Genomic DNA, 20,012 nt, shown 5'->3' on the forward strand with positions numbered 1-20,012 from the left:
TAGGTGTGAAATAACTCAAGTTTCCTGCACAGAGCCCTGACCTCAACCCCACTGAACACCTTTGGGATGAACTGGAATGCTGATTGTGCACCAGGCCTCCTTGCCTAACATTACTGCCTGACCTCACTAATGCTCTTCAGAAAATCTTCACAGCCACGCTCCAAAATCTTGTGGAAAGCCTTCCTAGAAGAGTGGAGGTTATTATAACAGCAAATGGGGACTATATCTGTAGTGGTAAAGTAAAAATGCCTAATAGTTGATATGAAGTTTTCTGTTAGGAGATGTTTATTTAACATTTATCGAAGTGTCAGCAAGTTTTCCACCCGTCACGTTTCAAGGTAGGATTTGGAAGCAATCGCAGATAAGAACGTTTTATTAAACAAATAAACAACAAAACATAGACACTAAGAAATACTGTGGCAAGAAACAAAACACAGTGACATGGAACAAGGTAGTCTAGGACAAACGAAAGACAGAGAAACAGTGCAGACAATGGGTATATATATACACAAGTGTGCTCATTAACAAACGTGAATCAGGTGCAGGTGGTCATGTGACATGTAGTGCAGTGCAGTGGCTGATGGGAACTGAAGTCCAGCGTTTCCTTGATATATGACACCACCATGTGGAAGTCTACAGAACAGAGGACTGTGCTTTGTGGTTTCTTGGTAATGGCAAGCTTCTTCTTATTTATCTTTGAACTTTGAATGATAGAAAGGGAGGCTATAGAAGGAATGTCTGTTTATAGCCATGACAGTATAAGTGATAAAAACTTGCCTTGTTGACATTCCACATTAAACCGGATAAAAAGTATGTGTTAATGTGATAATAATGATGTTTGCTTATCCACTGACTTTGTGTAACCTATCCCATACCACATGTTTTTAATATTTACTTTTTCTCTGTGTATCAGCAGTATAGAGGCCAGTAGGACCTAATAAATCACAAGCATCTATGAAAAATTACTCAAGGTCCCCAGGTGACTAATACAGAGTGAAAACCATACCAGAGAGTGTTTTATTTTTTAATTTTTTTATTTATATAGGGCTTGGATTATCATGTTCTAGCAGAAAAGTTTGATAAACTGCCTAACACTGTTTAATATGGTTCACTAAAACACATTTCAAAGATAAAGAAAGGTTAACCTTCAGGCACAACTTTCTCACAACCAGCAATCTAATGACTTTTTTTTTTTGTCATAACATTTGTGACAGAAGCCATTTTACAGCTTCACATCTCCTAACAATGTGCTGAAGAAAATGAAAATGCCAGCATGTGTTGATAAAAAGCAGGTTTTCAAGGTTGAATTGACCTCTGTGGACTAAACGCAATCCCATTATGCACCAATCCAGAGGGGTTGTTTATGCCTCAAAACTGCCTTCCATCACTAATCGCAGCCAAATGTTGTTTTAACGGTGTGAGCATGTCGTGGCATCAGCTATAAAATCCTCCTCCAGCCGAGAGCTATTACATTAAACAACTGTCTTAAGATATCAGCATCTAAGAGGAATGCTGATGATGCTAAACGACAGTAATGCCTTAACGATAACTGTTTTCTTGTGGGAATTTAGGAACAGAGATGATAGAAATTAGCTTCCTATTTTGAAAATCAGGATGCACGTTAATCACTTATGCTCTTTATTTTTTTTTTCAATATACAGTTTATACAGAAGAAATTTAATATGATCAAGGTTCCAAACACAGTGTTGTGTGTGTGTGTGTGTGTGTGTGTGTGTGTGTGTGTGTGTGTGTGTGTCGTGTACAGTGCATCCGGAAAGTATTCACAGCGCTTCACTTTTTCCACATTTTGTTATGTTACAGCCTTATTCCAAAATGGATTCAATTCATTATTTTCCTCAAAATTCTACAAACAATACACCATAATGACAATGTGAAAGAAGTTTACTAAAAATAAAAAACAAAAAAAAGCACATGTACATAAGTATTCACAGCCTTTGACATGACACTCAAAACTGAGCTCAGGTGCATCCTGTTTCCACTGATCATCCTCGAGATGTCTCTACGACTTGACTGGAGTCCACCTGTGGTAAATTCAGTTGATTGGACATGATTTGGAAAGGCACACACCTGTCTATATAAGGTCCCACAGTTGACAATGCATGTCAGAGCACAAACCAAGCCATGAAGTCCAAGGAATTGTCTGTAGACCTCCAAGATAGGGTTGTATCGAGGCACAGATCTGGGGAAGGGTACAGAAACATTTCTGCAGCATTGAAAGTCCCAATGAGCACAGTGGCCTCCGTCATCTGTAAATGGAAGAAGTTTGGAACCAGGAGGACTCTTCCTAGAGCTGGCCGCCATGCCAAACTGAGCGATCGGGGGAGAAGGGCCTTAGTCAGGGAGGTGACCAAAAACCCGATGGTCACTCTGACAGAGCTCCAGCGTGTCTCTGTGGAGAGAGGAGAACCTTTCAGAAGAACAGCCATCTCTGCAGCACTCCACCAATCAGACGGAAGCCACTCCTCAGTAAAAGGCACATGACAGCCCGCCTGGAGGACTCTCAGACCATGAGAAACAAAATTCTCTGGTCTGGTGAAACAAAGATTGAACTCTTTGGCCTGAATGGCAAGCGTCATGTCTGGAGGAAACCAGGCACCAGTCATCACCTGGCCAATACCATCCCTACAGTGAAGCATGGTGGTGGCAGCATCATGCTGTGGGGATGTTTTTCAGCGGCAGGAACTGGGAGACTAGTCAGGATCGAGGGAAAGATGAATGCACCAATGTACAGAGACATCCTTTATGAAAACCTCCTCCAGAGCGCTCTGGACCTCAGACTGGGGCGAAGGTCCATCTTCCAACAGGACAACGACCCTAAGCACACAGCCAAGATAACAAAGGAGTGGCTACAGGACAACTCTGTGAATGTCCTTGAGTGGTCAAGCCAGAGCACAGACTTGAACCCGATTGAACATCTCTGGAGAGATCTGAAAATGGCTGTGCACCGACGCTCCCCAGCTAATCTGATGGAGCTTGAGAGATCCTGCAAAGAAGAATGGGAGAAACTGCCCAAAAATAGGTGTGCCAAGCTTGTAGCATCATTCTCAAAAAGACTCGAGGCTGTAATTGGTGCCAAAGGTGCTTCAACAAAGTATTGAGCAAAGGCTGTGAATACTTATGTGCTTTTTTTATTTTTTATTTTTAATAAATTTGCAAAGATTTCAAACAAACTTCTTTCACATTGTCATTATGGGGTATTGTTTGTAGAATTTTGAGGAAAATAATGAATTGAATCCATTTTGGAATAAGGCTGAAACATAACAAAATGTGGGAAAAGTGAAGCGCTGTGAATACTTTCCGGATGCACTATATGTATTATTATTAAGGTAAAATGTCCATGGGAGTATCAATAATCCCTTCTAAAGTGCCTGTTTACTTTGCCAATCGAAAGAAAAAGGATTAAATTAACCATGACAAACTGTTTCTGTTCCTCCATCCACTCCAGCTCAATCTCCAGCTTTCCATCTGAGTCCTGATATTCCATAAAGAAGCTCTCTCCTTTACAGTCATATGACACTTCCTCATGGTTTGATTTAGTAATAGCTACAGGATCACTAACACACCAGAATGGTGTCTGGGCTTCAGCAAGAACAGTGAGAGTCAATATGCAACAATGCTGAGGAGAAGAAAAAAAAAAAAAACAGTGATCAAAATTTACATTAGTGAGAAATTCCAAAATTCTAGTTTAACAGAGAAATTTGAAAAAATATTCATAAATTAATCTGAGGATTACCTCAATAAATGTCCCAAACTTAATGCAATTAAATTAAATATTTAATTGAATAATTTAAACCTAAATCTGGATTAAGTTGAGGAAGTAAATATATTTCCAATCAGGCTATTCACGTGAAATTTTCACCAGACTTTGTTATTAACTCAAGAAATCCACACATATAAAGAAATCCAAACATTCAAGTCCATAATTAAAGTTATGTGTAATAAAGAGGAATGACAGGAAAAAAATATTGAACACGCTAACTGAAATTTATTTAATACTTAGTGGAGAAGCCTTTGTTTGTAATGACAGCTTCAAGATGCTTCCTGTAGGAGGAAATTAATCAGTCGCAGTATTCAGGTGTGATTTTGTCCCATTCTTGTAAACATATTGTCTTTAAATCTTGTTCAGTTGGATTCAAATCAGGTGATTTACTGGGAAATTTTAACATTATAACTTGAATTTAAATTCTAAATTCTAACTTGGTTTCAAAAAAAAAAAAAAAAAAAATCAAGTGAGAGTTTCCTTTGCTGTATGCTTTGGATTATTGTCATGCTGGATGGTCCACCCACGTCTCATCTTCATCATCCTGGTGGATGGCAGCAGATTCTTCTCAAGAATCTCCTGGTAAAGGGCTCCATTCATCGTTCCCTCAATTATATGAAGTCTGCCAGTACCATGCGATGAAAAACAGCCCACACCATGATGTCTGGGGAACATTTCATGTGAATAACCTCATTGAAATATATTTACTGAAAAAAATGTTGATGGGTTCAATACTTATTTCCCCCACTGTGTTATAATAATAATAATAATAATAATAATAATAAAAGTAGACATCAGCAGTCAAATGCTAGTTTAAAAAAGTGTCTTGAGTTGTGCTTTAAAAATGCCAAAGGTCTGAGCTTCCCTAAGTTCGAGAGGAAGAGAGTTCCAAAGGGAAGGAGTATAGACAGAAAAACCATCGTCACCCATAGATTTGGGGTATAAGGAATTAATAAAGCAGATAAGTAATGAGGAGCCAAGCCATGTAATGCTTTGTATGTCAGCATCATAATTTTAAAATCGACACAGAATCTGACTGGGAGCCAGTGGAAGGACTCCAAAACAGGAGTGTTCCTGCATACTCTCTCTCTCTCTCTCTCTCTCTCTCTCTCTCTCTCTCTCTCTCTATATATATATATATATATATATATATATATATATATATATATATATATATATATATATATATATATATAGGATAAAATTTATGTGATAACCTAAAATTCCTTGATACCTCTATGCATCCCTGTAGTGCTTCAGTCCTCCAAGGCAAGCTGGTTTTTCCACACAGAGGGGTTTGTCGTGATCTGTTGTCTTTACTGATAACTTGCAAAGGGATGTACCCATCAGCAATCTGATCTGTACACCACACAGTACAAAAACAGTTAATATTATAGCATTCTGCTTCCTACACCGCTAAGAGCTGAGTTCTTTACGCTGAGTTATGTTTGGGATTTAAAAAGTTTAAATGAACTTGGGTTGGTCTCAGTCTCATGTATGGCTTCAGAATTCACAATGTAATAGAGTCCAAATGTCTAAACTCACCACCAAGAACTGATTTTATTTAATCTGTTTTAATCAAATAAAAAAAAAAAAAATACCCCGGTGACCCTTATTATACAATAATTCTTTATTTTAAAACAAGTGATTCCAATCCATTTTCATATGAAAATGTGTTTAGTTTCTGTCAGATTGTTGTGACACTGTATTTCATTCAGTCTGAACAGTGTTAACTGGTGTCATCTCTTTAAAAGATTAGATGAAATGCTAAATAAATAAGGATGCTCCTCTATGCATTTTGTGTTATTGAGCAAATGATGTGTTCTGGTTGTTCTTTATGTTCAGTAAAATGTAGATCTCTAGCACACTCTACTGTCCATGCGTCAAAGTAAGGGTGAGCAGTAGTAATATATTACTGCATACAGTAGCTAAAAACACAAAGCAAGAGAAAGCTCATTAGTTTTCCATGAAGGAAATGGCTTATGGCTCTTCTTCTGGCTAAAAATGTAGGGAAATACACAACAATGCAAACTTTATCCTTATAACTTTAACAAAGTTCAAACTGCACCTTTCCTGCAGAACAGCTGGGAAAAGTTGACTGATGCAATGCTTTCTACTGTGTTGTGCAGCTCAAGGTGCACACTGTAACCATGCAAGCCATAAACAGGATCAATGTCATCAAAATGGGCTTGCATGTCTGTTGACTCATACGGACTGGGAAACGGAAAGAGCGTGAAAGATTAGGGGTGAAAGCAGACCTAAATCTGGATTTGAAGTTGGAAAACCAAAAATATAATGTGTATATTTGGATTACATTTAAGGTGTTAAACAAACTTTTAAACATATATAAATATATTAATTAAATAATCTAAACCTAGGTCTGTATTAAATTAAGATAAATCAAACTTAAAGCCGTATTAAATTAGAGTTAATGCAAAACCTACATCTGGACTATATTAGAAGGATAATCCAAAACCCATATTTAATCCATATGCGGGTTTTTGATTAGCCTTCCAATTTACTCTATATTTTGGGTTAAATCTCTAATTTAATCAAGATATTAGTTTTCCATTATCCAAAAGCTATATATGGTGTAAATTAGAGGGACAATCTAAAAACTACATCTGGATTAAATTAGAGCATTAACCCAAAACCTACATCTGGGATAAATTGGCGGGATCACTCTAAACTTCTTCTGGAGTAAAGAATAGGAATTCCAAAACCCACATCAATTATTCAAAACTATGTAACTCCAGCTGGGTTAAATTAAAGGAAATATCCAAAACCCAAATCTGGATTAAATTAGCGGGATAACCCAAAACCTACATCTGTGTTAGAGGGATAATCCAAAACTACATCTGGAATAAATTAGCGGGATAATCCAAACCTACATCTGGAGTAAATTGGAGGGCTAATCCAAAAAAAGATCTGGAGTAAATTAGAGGGATATTCCAAAATTAAATCTGGAGTAAAATGGAGGGGCAATCCAAAAACTATATCTGGATTAAATTAAAGGGATAATCCAAATCTATATCTGGATTAAATTATAGAAATAAACCAAAACCCCACATTTGGACTAAATTAGAAAGATAATATAAAACCTACATCTGGATTAAATTAGAGGTACAATTCAACACCACATCTGGGTAAAATCTGATTGATAATCTAAAACAGATGATCAATCCAAACCTGAGTGTGTGTGTGTGTGTGTGTGTGTGTGTGTGTGTGTGTGTGTGTGTGTGTGTGTGTGTGTGTGTGTATGAGTGAGTGAGTGTGTGTGAGTGTGTGTGTGTGTGTGTTCTGTGTATGTCGTGAAAATATTTAGGATCACCAGAAGATGGAGTTGTCATGCAAGTAATCTGCTCAATCCCCCCATACTCATTTTTTCATGCTCAACCCTGTGACTAAAACGTGACAAGACTGAGATGCATAGTCTTAGTAATTAAGTGACAACAAATAATGAATCAATACATACGTGGTGGATGACCCCAGGAGATTTCTTTCCACAAGCCTGTGATAATGTAAGTTCACTAGGACAAATGCAATTTCCTGTTGCTTCTGAAAACAACAACAACAAAACCAATAAATATGTTAAAGATTAAAACATTTCAAACTATTCTATTTGCTGATAGGTAGTGTAGTACAATGGAAATGGCCACAAGAAAACAAATCAACAATATGCTGCTGCTTTGGCTGAGTATGTTCCTGTTGAAAATTCCACCCCCCTACAAAACACAAACTAACATAATTGAATGCAAAATGCAACATGCTAGTTAGCTAGTTATTTGTCTTTGTAGAGACTAGGGATGTGATTGACAGAAAAAAAAATCTCACAAAGCACACGACTTGACATAGCTCTATACAATATCTCTAGTATTTGGTGTTGTGTTGTACTGCATTGTTCTCTTTGCATTACAGTGTTCATTTTTCCTCAACATGTGTTTAAATGTGATATGGCAATTTGTACCATCACTGTGATGACATTTATCACAACTTTGCACTGTACTGTATTTTATCAGTGTTTCCACCTAAAAGTGTGTTCCTGATTCAGTTCCATGCAAAAAAAAAACCTGTCTAGTTAAAATAATTGCTACCAGACTACACATTCAGATTGACTGGATCAGGTGAGTAGTGCATTCGAGATGCATTTTAGGTCTTTTAACTGGAGCATATTAGCTGTTTGAATAAGTCATTAAGGTGTAGAGTGTTCATCTGGTTGGAACTGACAAGAACATACAAGTGGCAAATACAAAATAAACTAATAAAGTAAAACTAATAGTCCTAAAAGCTTCTCAGAAAAAAAAAAAAGTTTGGAAAACTGACTTCCAGTTTGCAACGCTTGTTTGTGCCTCCCGTCATTGTTTTCTGAGACACATTACTCTATGGGCCACCATAGATCCTGGGGGCAGAGCTTTGTGTACATCTGTGGGATTCATTCAAATGTCGAACCCACCAAACTTTAAGAGACCTAATCTTGAAAAAAAGATACTAATTTTACCTAATGTGGCTTTAATAAATTCTGCTTCTCTTAGGCACCTGGGCTACTGATTTGTACAACCCTACATAGGTTTTAGGGTTAAGGTTCAAGTCATAAATGGAAGTCTATATTAGGGTGTTGAAAGTAGAGTGAACTGCAGAAAAAAATAAGCTCAGTAAGCTGAAATGTGAGATCAGAGGTCACATGTGTACATACCTGCCAAACCCCCACAGTTACACCTTTCTCAATGTACAGCAAAGAGATGACCCTGTCTGAACTGCATAATTTCCCACCGTCCTTCTTCACAATAAATTTTCTTAAGAGTGATCTCCAGCCTGGTCTACAATAATAATAATAATAATAATAATAAAACATTGGAGCATAGCCTCCAGGTTAGCATCATGCAAGTCTATAATCATCACACTTATCTTAAAAGACATTGTTTGGCTCAGAAACAACATTCGTACAGAAAAAGTTTCATAAAATATAAAAGGTATGTGTTAAAAAAAAAATACTGTGGCAGCAGGGGTGGGTTCAAGTGCTTCCTATGAAATGGAAGGAGAGTCGCAGAGAATGAGTGGGTAACAAGTGATTGTCTACACCTCTGTATGTTTTATTGCAACCTATTTATGAGCTCTGTCTTTTTTACTAGGTGGCCAGATGCCAGTGAAACAGGGCCCTGAGGAGTCAACTTGAAATTGGCCCAAGCAACTTAAGTAGTTGTGTGTTTAATTTAGTTTTAATTTAGGTCTAATTTCCTTTCGATTATAAAGAAGCAACACTGAAAATCACTCAAATAAAGAAGAAAAATGGAAGCTTTCAGACAGCTCCGCTCTCTCCATCCCCAGCATCATGTGACCTCATTTCCAACTGTTCCAAAAAAAAACTATATCATCATCCAATTAAATTCTACCTTTAATGCTGTGATACTGAAGTATTTGCTGAAGAACAAAGTGATTGGTTTGATGTGAGTGTCATGATTTAGGCATGCACGATTGTGCTCCATGCTTAAATGGTAACTATACACGTTCCTTAGTCATTAGCAACATTAGCCTTGCCCTAGTTACAGGGCAAGATGCAAACTTCAGTCATCAAGCATGTCTTTTCTGAGCAAGAAAAAACTTGTTTGTATTACATTTTTGGCCATATTATTTCTTTAAAAGGCCTTACCTGTATGTGACTGGACAGTTAATGGGCACAAGCATCACTCCATGCAGCTCTAGTGTAGTAGGTTTATCCAGAATTGGCCAGTTTCCTGAACTCCACCCAACAGTCAGAGAGGCTTGGCCAAAGTACACGTGAGAGTGTTTAATTCTGTTCTCATGTCCTCTTGCTTCCTTCACTGTGATCTCCCACATGACACCCAAACTCCTGATGACAACAAAGACAATAAATGCAACCTAGGACAGGATTAATATTGGACACACACACAGACACAGGATACATACAGGATTTTTTTTTATTTTTACTTTAAAAAAAAATACAAAAAACAAAATGTGTCTTGGCTACTTGACAAAAAATTGGATAAATGTAGAACTGCACATTTAATTGTTGGCTGAAATATTCTTTTAATAATCTGACCATGACTGTTTTTTTCATAGTATATTTAGCAGATAAAGATCACTTCCAAAGAAAGCCACTTGTTAAGATCTACATCGAGGCATGGAGTTAAGGAAATAGCTAATATGATGCAGTGACACCCTGTGACATCAATCAGAGTGAAAGAAACGAAGGCAGAAGTGCTGAATCCCGTAGAGGTTTAATAGCTGTTGTTTGTGTCTCTGAGAGTGTAGAGACTATTATTACGGAGGTAAATCTCATCCTTCTGTGCCTCTGTAAACCCAGCAAGCCGACAGGGATTTGTCTAGGCACGAGGACAGAGCCAAGCAATTTATTTCCACGATTTGACAAAACCTTCAGAGCGGTAGAACAATTACTTTCACTCCCTCTGCACTGCACAAGACCTCAGGGTTGAGAAATCGAGTGACTCGGCAGGTCTAATCAGGGGTTAAAACAGCAACAAGGATCGTCAGGTGCACTTTAGTTCCTCGTTTCCCCAAATGAGTGCTGAGAGGATATGAGATGTGGCCTTCAAAGAAACCTTTAATGAGTGTGAAGACATCAAGGGGATGAAAGACACTGACTTAAGGAATAAGGAATAACAGATGGACATTTAATGCACTATACATTATATGTTACAATTACACTGCCGTACATCTCAGGTAAATGTAGGCTATTTATATTTAGAAACACATACCTGAATGTTTGATTCGGATGGGTCAGAAGGTGTTGATTAATTTTCAAAAGCAGCATTTCCGACAATAGCTCCGGCTTCAAGGTCTGTATTAATGCACTAGATCTAATACATTATAGTTTCTATTGTAAGAGCTCATATACAGGGATTTGTATGGTGGATATGCCACGTAAATGGATTTAAAAATGTGTAATTGTTGATATGGTGATGTTTTCTGTGGGAAGTTGTTATTTAGCATTTTTGTAAGGGGTCTCCAGTGTCAATGCTTTATAACAGAGGTAAAGCTATTCCTTTAAATTTAAAGACAAATGGATAAAAAAAAATATGATGTGCAGTTACTACATAATTGTTGGCAAAATACTGTAGTATAAAATGAGTAAAACACTTTTATTGAAAAATAATCAACTTCGGGCTGGTAACAGTGTATGTCTGTCTGCCTCTCTGTCTATCTATCAATGCTTTACAAATACTATTCTATTTTACAAAACTGAGACAGGACAGAAAACCCAGTTCGATCTACTCCGACAGAATGAGTATCTGATACTTCATAAACACACAAATCTCAGCCTAATTAGCAGAGAGATGAAACCACACACTGAACCTCAGAGACTTTTAACATGGCTCTGGCTTTTGGAGCGGTGGCATTTTCGCTGTCAGAAAACAAAACAGAGTCGGCCATGTGTGAGCCACATGATCGCTCCTGAGATTTATCCTAATTAGACTGAGCCAATTAGCAAATGTGCTGGATGGCTCTGGCATGTTTGGCTAACATCTCAACCCTTCAGTGTTTGCTACTTAGCAATGCCTTGTGGGATCACCTCAGGCCGTCTTTTTAGATTTTGTAGTAATACAACTGTAAAGATGTAGTTTAAATACCTCACATACTGTATATATTTCTGTCCATCTCAGTGTTAATCAGGATAATAGTCCTGATTGAGACAGAGGTCTAGAGTCTCTGTCTGTGTTTGGTGATCTCCACAGGTGGGAGTGGAAATAAGAGAGAAAGAGAGAGACACCTTTCATTTTCACATTTACACCAACCACTTTTTTCACACTTACCATTTTACCAACCAAGTCTCAATTTAAAATGATCAATGGAATATTTTGAAATGGTGATGCTAAAGCTACTACACTAAATGGGTAGCTCTGACCTGACCTGGACATAAGGGTTAAACAGGGGACAAATCAAATTTAAGTGGAACTGGGAGAAAAAAAACCAACACAACTCCCCCGCCCCCCCTCCCCCACCAACTTTCATAACAAAAGTCTATTTTTATTGCTCACCTGAGAATTTCAACTGTTCGAATTGGCAGTCCAGTGTAAGAATGAATGGATTTGAGTTTTTTCTTCCAGCTTCCATTATGACTGGCCAGTTCTTTAAAGAAAACTCTCCTCCAGTATCCCTTAGGCTTTTCCTGAATGCTGGCCATGTCCACTCCATCTGTCACATCCTTTATTAGCCTGGATGTCTTCGTTTTTGCTCGCTGACAGGTGTAAAAGTGATACCACATGGTACTGAGGATAGACAGTTCATTAATAGAAGTGGTAGATCATTTGTTTAAAAGCTCCTTTGTGTGCCTAAATTGTCATACATTTTCATAACCCTTACAGACCTATATTAAATGAATGGTTAGGGGAAAAATCACATTTACATAATGTTCCCTTCAATCCGAATGTAGTCAGTGAGCCAAGACAGGTTTGGTAACAGATATTTGCTTCTTTAGTTCTGGAGCTCCAAGACTAATGGTGCCAAGAAGTAATGAAAGTCTGTCTCAACCAAAATCACTTCTGTATCTGCCTCAACCTACATCCAGTTCTTTAGTGTGGTCACACACAGACTTGCTCATTTAGTGTTTAGGATACAGTATGACTGGCTGTAACATTATAAAGGCAGCCATCTTGGACAAATGGAATCACATTTTCTTTTATGGGGTTTGGTATCATTCCATCTCCTAGTCCCCTCCTTCTAAAGTTTGAAGATAAAATGCTAAAAGTGGTGTATATGATAATATTTGTGGCGGCCTCCGAAAAAAAAAAAAATCTGGTTTTGGTCAACATTGGGTATTCCAGCTTATAAGCTCTGACACCTCAACTTTACGAAACCATGCATATATTTCACAAAAATGATGTGTAAATATTTTATTTCCTTTTTAATCTTCGGAGGAAACCCCCAAAGCACAGGGAGAACATGCATGCTCTGTGCACAGGCCGGAGGCCGGGATCAAAGCCCCAGCCCTGGGTGTGCAAGGCAAATGTGCTAACCACTAAGCCACCGTGGCCCCCCCCCAATATAGTGTATTGCTGCTATTTCACAAAATCACTTATTTAAGAATTAAATTACAGAGCTTCAGAAAGTTAATGTTTATATGTTCCAAATGTTTATACGTTTAAAGGTTACCAAATCATAACATAATCAAAAACATAAGGGAGCAGACGAAATCCTTTTTTCCCCTTACTAATTTACTCAGCACTTTGATGACAGAAAGTAACTTTTACCTTTTATTCACACCATTTATACAAATCACATGTAAGCTTTGATTAAAATGCATATTATATTGTAGTTAAATTCAAGAAACTATTAGACAATGATGACTTTCCATGTTTGCACACAAAATGATTTAATGTAGATTAAAAGGAGGTAGAAACTGAAGTTGTGATAGTAAATGTCCTGGGCATAACAGACAATCTGTGCTGTAGGTTTGATCTGAGGAATTCACTTTTCGCTTTTTTTTTTTCCATTTACGAGTGTGATCGCAAGATTTGAAGAGCACAAGAAATCTGAAGCAGTGACAAGCTAAAGATCTGGACATTTGTCTGGTAAGGGTAAAAGTAAAACTTACTTGTTCTCAGCCAGCTCATGGAAATGCTTGTTGACGAAGCCAAGGCAGAAAAGGGATTCTGCATCCAAATATGAAATAATCTTCTCAGTGACCTCTGGTGGCATCCTAATCCCAGTCAAAATCAAAGTCATATATTTGATTATATTAAAGGCATTTAAAAGTGTCTTTGAATTCCACTCAAGTTCACTTTATTAAAAGTTATTAAATTATTAAAATCAATAATCATGCAGTTATTAAAATCTATACACATTTTACTTAAAGAAATAGTTTTTTTTTTAAATAACAGGTAAAAAAATCTAATTTACTCCTCCTGTCCACTTACTTCATGCAGCTCAACTGCAAAGAAATGTTTGGTGTGTGAAGTTTGCTTCTTTAGATTTACAAAGCTAATGTAGCTAATAAGCAACAGGTAAGGACTAAAACATGACACGGAGTGCTGTTACAGGTAGACTCCACTGTTACAGTAGACTCCATACTTTGAGGGTATCTAAGATTGCTGCCTCTATAATGTCACTGTGTTCAGCTACACACAGTTTGGTTCATGTTTATATATGGATTACAGAAATTCACATAATAAGTGACATTACCAAAGCACTTGGAGTAGTTTGAGGCAGATATTTACAAAAATGTTCTGGGTGAGATAAACTTCCTTTGCTTGTTACCTCATAGCTCCAGTGCAAAACTAAAGAAGTAAACATCAGTGATCAATTACGGACATTTGTAGTAAGGGGGATAATGTGCATGCTTTTTTTTTTTTTTACCAAACTAATGATTTTATATTCACAAACTTCTGTGGAATAACTAATCTCTGTCTAGATGGTCAAAATCGAATCAGCTAGGTATTATAATCTTGACATCCAGGACCTTTTAAGGTAAAACAAAAAGGTTCATAACAATTGTTCTGTTGCTTTACTGCGATTATACATTTTGAAATGATCTGGATGACTGAAGCCATAGTTTACACATGACTTGCCTCTCTATGTAGTTTGTAGAGCTCCTGACGGATTTGGGTGAAGGTTTGAGACAGGTGGATGATCGGTGGACCATAATGCGTTTCAGTCTGTGAAACGAAGACATACTGTAAATAGCTGCAGCACATATTTGAAGAGTAAATGTGTTGAATTAGTGTTAACTCTTTTTACAGTGTGTTGGCTGGATGGTCAATATGCATCATGCTGAACAGTAAGACACTGGATGGTCAATACGCATCATGCTGAACAGTAAGACAATCTACATTACTATCGATTGCGAGGGAAATTATTCATTTTTACTTTGTAATAGTGTTGTTCTTGTTCTGTTTCACGTTCATCAGAGGATAACGCCTAAGAAGGCCATGTCATGTACTTAGATCAGTACAGAATGTTTATCTGCTATACAGAGACACAAACATGTTCTTCTGTTCAAGGTTCGTCTGCACATCTTCTAAGACCCTGAAACAAAGCCTGTTTGAACTGCCTCAAACCACTTCTTATCGGTACACATAAGTGTGTCATGCTCTGCGTTTCATATATATAGTAGTGGTTCAGCACAAGCACTTCAGAGCGCTCTCATTATTCTATCCTGTATTATCCATCTTTCTGTAATAAACCTTTTTTTACCTTCAGAGGACGAGTCTGCGAATGTTGTCTAATTTCCACGACAATTTGGCGTCTCCTGGCTGGGCTGCGTGAGTCTTTTCAGCTTTTCTGGACAAGCAGCAAACTGGAGGACGCCCATGGAAAAGTTTCTCCCTAGATCCGGTGTTGACACGCAGGCGATTTGCCCTTTATTATGCAGAGTGAAAGACCGATGCAGCCTTACCACTGACTGGTAGGAATCTTCAAGAATTTAGAATTTGAATTTTATGAAGTCATTGTGTATTGCTGTTTTGTATGGAAGGGAGTCAGTGATATAAGAAATGCGTGTATTACATTGAGAGAAGTATTACACGGAGCGATTTCTTATAAGAAGTTCCAGGAACTTCGCCTCTGCGACGGCAGAGGTATTGGTGTTTCTTAGATCACAGCTTCAAAATTAAGATACATACCAACGGGTATATATATATAGAGAGGGAGATAATAACGGTAAAAATATTTGCTAACGGAAAGAGTCCGGTTCGAGCAATAAATAAGTAAAGAGAGTAGAGAAAACTGTAAGTCCTACCAAATTGCTGTATGTGGACTCGCCGTCACAGGTAAACTCTTTTACATTCTTAAGGTTTGCTCTATTGAACCTATAGGTTATATGATTAATTGAATGTCTAGAGATTTGGCACACACTAGAACCTTTTCTGTCTGTGCACGAGAATGCATATTCACTTGATTTTCATAGCATGTTAAATTGATTAAAACTTTGAAAGTTACAGAAGCTGTAAAAAATAAATAAATAAATAAATAAAAATATATGGGAAAAAGATGTAGCAAAGCACATCCTGTGACACATGCTATAGTATGTACAGGGTGTCATATGTTGGTCCTAATATCACATTTATGCGAGTGAACTACGGAGAAGGCCGTTTGAGCCAATATGATGTATGGGTTAAAGAATGTGCTTTCACAGAAAAAGGTCGTTTTAGTCTCAGACAGTTAGAACAACAGAAATTTAATTTGGAGACAAAGGAGAGAGAGAGAGAGAGAGAGAGAGCGAGAGAGAGAGACCCCTAAAACAAACAGCGAAGTACGGTTTTTGGCAGACTGGAAGGCAGAGCGAAGCACATAAAAGAGAGAAAAAATGTCATGCAGGGCCCTCATCTGTTTCTCAGTGTGCTAAATTGCAGAAAGTCGATCCCGACCTGGACTCCGCCCCACCGCGACGCCCACAGCCAGGAAGGAGGAAGGAACCTGCAGTTTCAGAGGCACCTCCTAACGATGAAGTGGCCCAGCCTACACCACTCCATCCGAATCTGTCAGAACTGAGCCACCAACCCCCACCGAACTATGCGACAGCCATCCCATCATCACCGGTGGCATTACACAAAAGATCCCAAGTGAAGAGACCAACAACATTGCTGCCTGAGGGCTTCAGACCAACAAAATCAGACAGACAAGGGACAGTGAACGCCGTGGTAAATGCCCCAATGCTAGAAGTGGCCGGAGAAGTAGGCCCTATGCTATTTCACAGACCCTGGACATTGGAAGACATCAGGAGCATGATGCAGAAGTAGGAGGACAAAAGTTTGGGGATGAACTTCAGATATTCTGCAGAGAATTCAGACCCACCACTCATGAACTACGACGACTGCTCATGGCGAAACTTGGCACGGACTGGGTCAAGGTTTCACGTGAATTCCCAGAGAACGATGTCCGCCTGATCAACCCACAGTGGGATGATGGAGTCAACGCAAGGTACAGAGCACAAATCGCGGCGCTCCAGCAGAGGCTGACAAACACCTTTCCTGTGCGACTGGACATGACAAAAATAGCAAAGTGTAAACAACAAGACTCAGAGACTGTATCACAGTACCTGTCCGGGCTCACTGAGATCCATGACGCGAACTCAGGCTTGGAGAAACCCGATGTTCTGGCAGATGGGCAGGCGGCCGTCACAGCATGGGAGGCACATCTCTGAAACAGCTTTATGAACGGCATGAAACCAGAAATTGCCACTATAGTCAAACAACAATGTATCACCTGGGACACTGGAAACCTCACACAAGTGGAGAGGTATGCCATCCATGCGGAGAAGCTCTTAGGAGATGCAAAGGACAGAAAGACACAGAAGAGGGGAAAAGACCTCCTCACAGCCACACTAACCATGTTACAAGCTGTTAGCGTGCAGCCCCAGCGGATACAACAACCGGGGGGCAGAGGAAGGGGAGCGGTATGGAGAGCAAAACCAAAAAGACGTGGACGAGGAAGGCCAGGTGGCAATCCCCATAGATACAACTTCACATGTTTTATTTGCGGAAAAGTTGAACATTTTGCAAGAGACTGTTCAGAGCAGAAGCTGACTGACGGGCAGAGGAAGGGAAGGGTGAGGCACCTAGGAACAGAAGAGGTGACATCAGACACCCAAACTATCAGTTAGCTCACAAAGAACAGGAATATATGCACACACCCACATCCAACATTAGTCAGACTGACAATTCACAAATGTCTGAATCAGTCATGACCCTTAACCTTTTAAAATATAATGCCTCCCCTATTACACAGTTACCATGTATATCTCTTGTACTTAATGGACAACGTTTCACATTTTTGGTAGATTCAGGAGCAACATAATCAGTAATAAAACACTGCGAATTAAAAGAATCCCCGAAAATGAGTTCACAGTCGCTGCGCTCCATGGGTGTGACAGGACATTCAGTATTAGAATGTTTCTATGAACCGTTACTTTGTGAATGTGAAAATGGGAAAAGAGTAACCCACCAATCCCTAATTTTGTCGTCATGTCCAGTCAATCTACTGGGCAAGGACTTGATGTGTGTTTTACACTTAAATTTGATGTCCTCACCTCAGGGAGTAACAATAACCGATGACTCATCTTTGGGAACTCCATTTGTTAAAAAAACAGAGCTCTGTGTTTATCAATGGTCCGCAAGAGCATGAAGGAAGAGACTTTAATTTTGAGAAAGAATAGTTTATGGATATCCCAGATAGGGATGTCACGAGAACCGATACTTCGGTACCAACATTCTTAAAACGTGACGGTACTTGTTTTTCTGCAGTAGCTTGAGTACCGTTTGTTATGACGGTACCGAGGTTGCAATTCTTCCGGACCTGAAGGGGGCAGCAAATACGCGCATGTGTTTTTTTTAGTTGGTCCACAAGTGGTGAAGAAGAAGAACAACAACTACAAGTACACGGGAAAAACTACACAAGTTTAGCTGCGCGACTCATTGAGAGGAAATGTGGTAAAGAGTCAAACATGGAAATACTTTAGGTGGATGACAACAAACATATAACTGATGCCTTAAAGCCGGTGTGCAACCGATGCTATCGTTCATTTCAAACAAAGTGAGGAAACCCCTGGAATTTAGAGAAGCACCTGAAAGAGGGTCCTATATTATATTTGTTTCAGGCAGCTGGCATTGTAGCCGTGAAACCAGCTAACGTTATGCTCCGTTTAATGTTAGCGATAGCCAGTTATTTGTTAACCAAGCTAACGCATTGCAGTGTTATAAACTACCTCCCAATGGGCCACCATGCATCGCCATTCAGCCAGTGTCCTATCAGCTAAATGTAGCCTAATGTCACTAATAATTATTTAAATGTTCATGCTTTTAATAAATCATTTTGGCCTGCCACCATATCAGTGAATTTAATCTAATGCTTGCATTCATTCTCTCTCTCCTCTCTTCATTCTCTCTCTCTGTCTCTCTCTCTCTCTCTGTCTCTCTCTCTCTCTCTCTTTTGCCAGTATCAGCCAGAGGAGGATGTCCTCCAGGAGAGTTTTCAATTACATTTTTTTTAAATTATTTTTATACCACACTGTGGTATCGACTTTGGTATCGAGTATCGTGTATTTTTGGTGGTATCGGTACCGACTATTAGATTTTTGGTATCGTGACATCCCTAATCCCAGAAAGCGTAGAGCTGTACCTATATTGGTGTGATGCCAACCCATCACAGGCCACAATTGCACACACATTCACACACCTTTTCACACACTACTGACAATTTAGAGACACACAATGTAAAGGTGGGAATCAAACCCATAACCCCGGAGGTGTGAGGCATATGAGCTTTTATGTGATAATATATGGGTTAATTGGGATAATGCAACACTGTATGGTTTAATCTAACACTTTATGGGTTCATTTAACACTTTAGGGTTTAACACTGTACGTGATAATGCGTGGGTTTGGTGGAAGTCGTTTACTGGTTAACTGTTAGCGTTAAAATAAACGCTATAAAAAGTAACAATACCAAACAGCTTATTAACTCTCCAACGTACCTCTGTGAGTTCATCTCGGCGTTTCTGTTGTACAGTTAGACCGGCCTTGTTTCGCTTTAGCCGTTTAAAAAAAAAATCCCTTTGTCCTTTACACGGATATCTGTTTTACAGTGAAACCGAATAGGCACGCGTCCGGTAACTACGGCAACACTGCAAGCAGGAAGCCGTTGCGAGTGCTAGCTATTACAAGACGTCAGTGCTTCCGCCATATTGGAGAGGTCTACACTCAATTGTAAGTCAACGCAGTTCAATCGACAGACGCGGCTCCATCGGCAGTCGCCATATTGGAGAGGTCAACGTGAGCAAACGCAAGTCTATCTACAAGTTCGAGTCTACTGGCAAATCTTTATGTTCAGTTTATGTTCATTTTCATGAAAATTGCTTTGTTGCGTACATTATACATTTCAGAAAGTATATTCAGAAGATATACCATGACGACATTTGAATTCAGCCTAATTACTGTCAACTGTCAGCTAAGGTGTAGCATGTTAATGGTATCATAAATAATAATTATAAACCAGGATAACCTTGAGCAATTTCTTTACTTCTAATGATAAATTGTAATCTATTACGTGCACTAATAATAATAATAATAATAATAATAAATGAAAATGAAAAATGAAACATGATGGGATGTGGTCTTATAGGAAAATAATGACTGACAGGGTCAGGGTAATGCAGCACAATGTGAAGTCCCTGCTGAAAAAAAGCAATAGAAACCATCCCAGACATTCTAATGGTTTCCACTACAAATACCATTGCAAACAATCAGCTAACCATTAAATC

General features: G+C 38.7%; 1 protein-coding gene across 12 annotated transcripts; it reads right to left on the reverse strand.

Moving 5' to 3' along the window:
* Window positions 1–1,621: 1,621 nt before the first annotated feature.
* On the reverse strand, window positions 1,622–19,471 carry fbxo15 (F-box protein 15). Of its 12 annotated transcripts, none has more exons than XR_008384483.1 (14): window positions 19,227–19,469; window positions 14,951–15,169; window positions 14,624–14,722; window positions 14,495–14,527; window positions 14,326–14,412; window positions 13,353–13,457; window positions 11,797–12,027; window positions 9,429–9,629; window positions 8,475–8,598; window positions 7,257–7,339; window positions 5,850–5,995; window positions 5,016–5,140; window positions 4,018–4,445; window positions 3,516–3,637 (listed from the first exon to the last, which is right to left on the reverse strand). XR_008384483.1 is itself a non-coding variant. In XM_053611931.1 (13 exons), exons 3-13 carry the CDS (start codon window positions 14,659–14,661, stop codon window positions 3,368–3,370), a joined length of 1,443 nt encoding a protein of 480 aa, XP_053467906.1. In that variant the 5' UTR covers window positions 14,662–14,722; window positions 14,951–15,115; window positions 19,227–19,471; the 3' UTR covers window positions 1,622–3,367. The 12 variants fall into 12 exon arrangements, 10 of the variants coding, with proteins under 10 accessions (XP_053467906.1, XP_053467905.1, XP_053467908.1 ...); XR_008384484.1 differs by having other exon boundaries at window positions 3,517–3,637; window positions 4,309–4,445; XM_053611931.1 differs by lacking the exon at window positions 4,018–4,445 and having other exon boundaries at window positions 1,622–3,637; window positions 14,951–15,115; window positions 19,227–19,471.
* Window positions 19,472–20,012: the final 541 nt, after the last annotated feature.

The sequence above is a fragment of the Ictalurus furcatus genome, chromosome 23 (assembly GCF_023375685.1).
Source record: "Ictalurus furcatus strain D&B chromosome 23, Billie_1.0, whole genome shotgun sequence".
NCBI classification, from domain to species: Eukaryota; Metazoa; Chordata; class Actinopteri; order Siluriformes; family Ictaluridae; genus Ictalurus; species Ictalurus furcatus.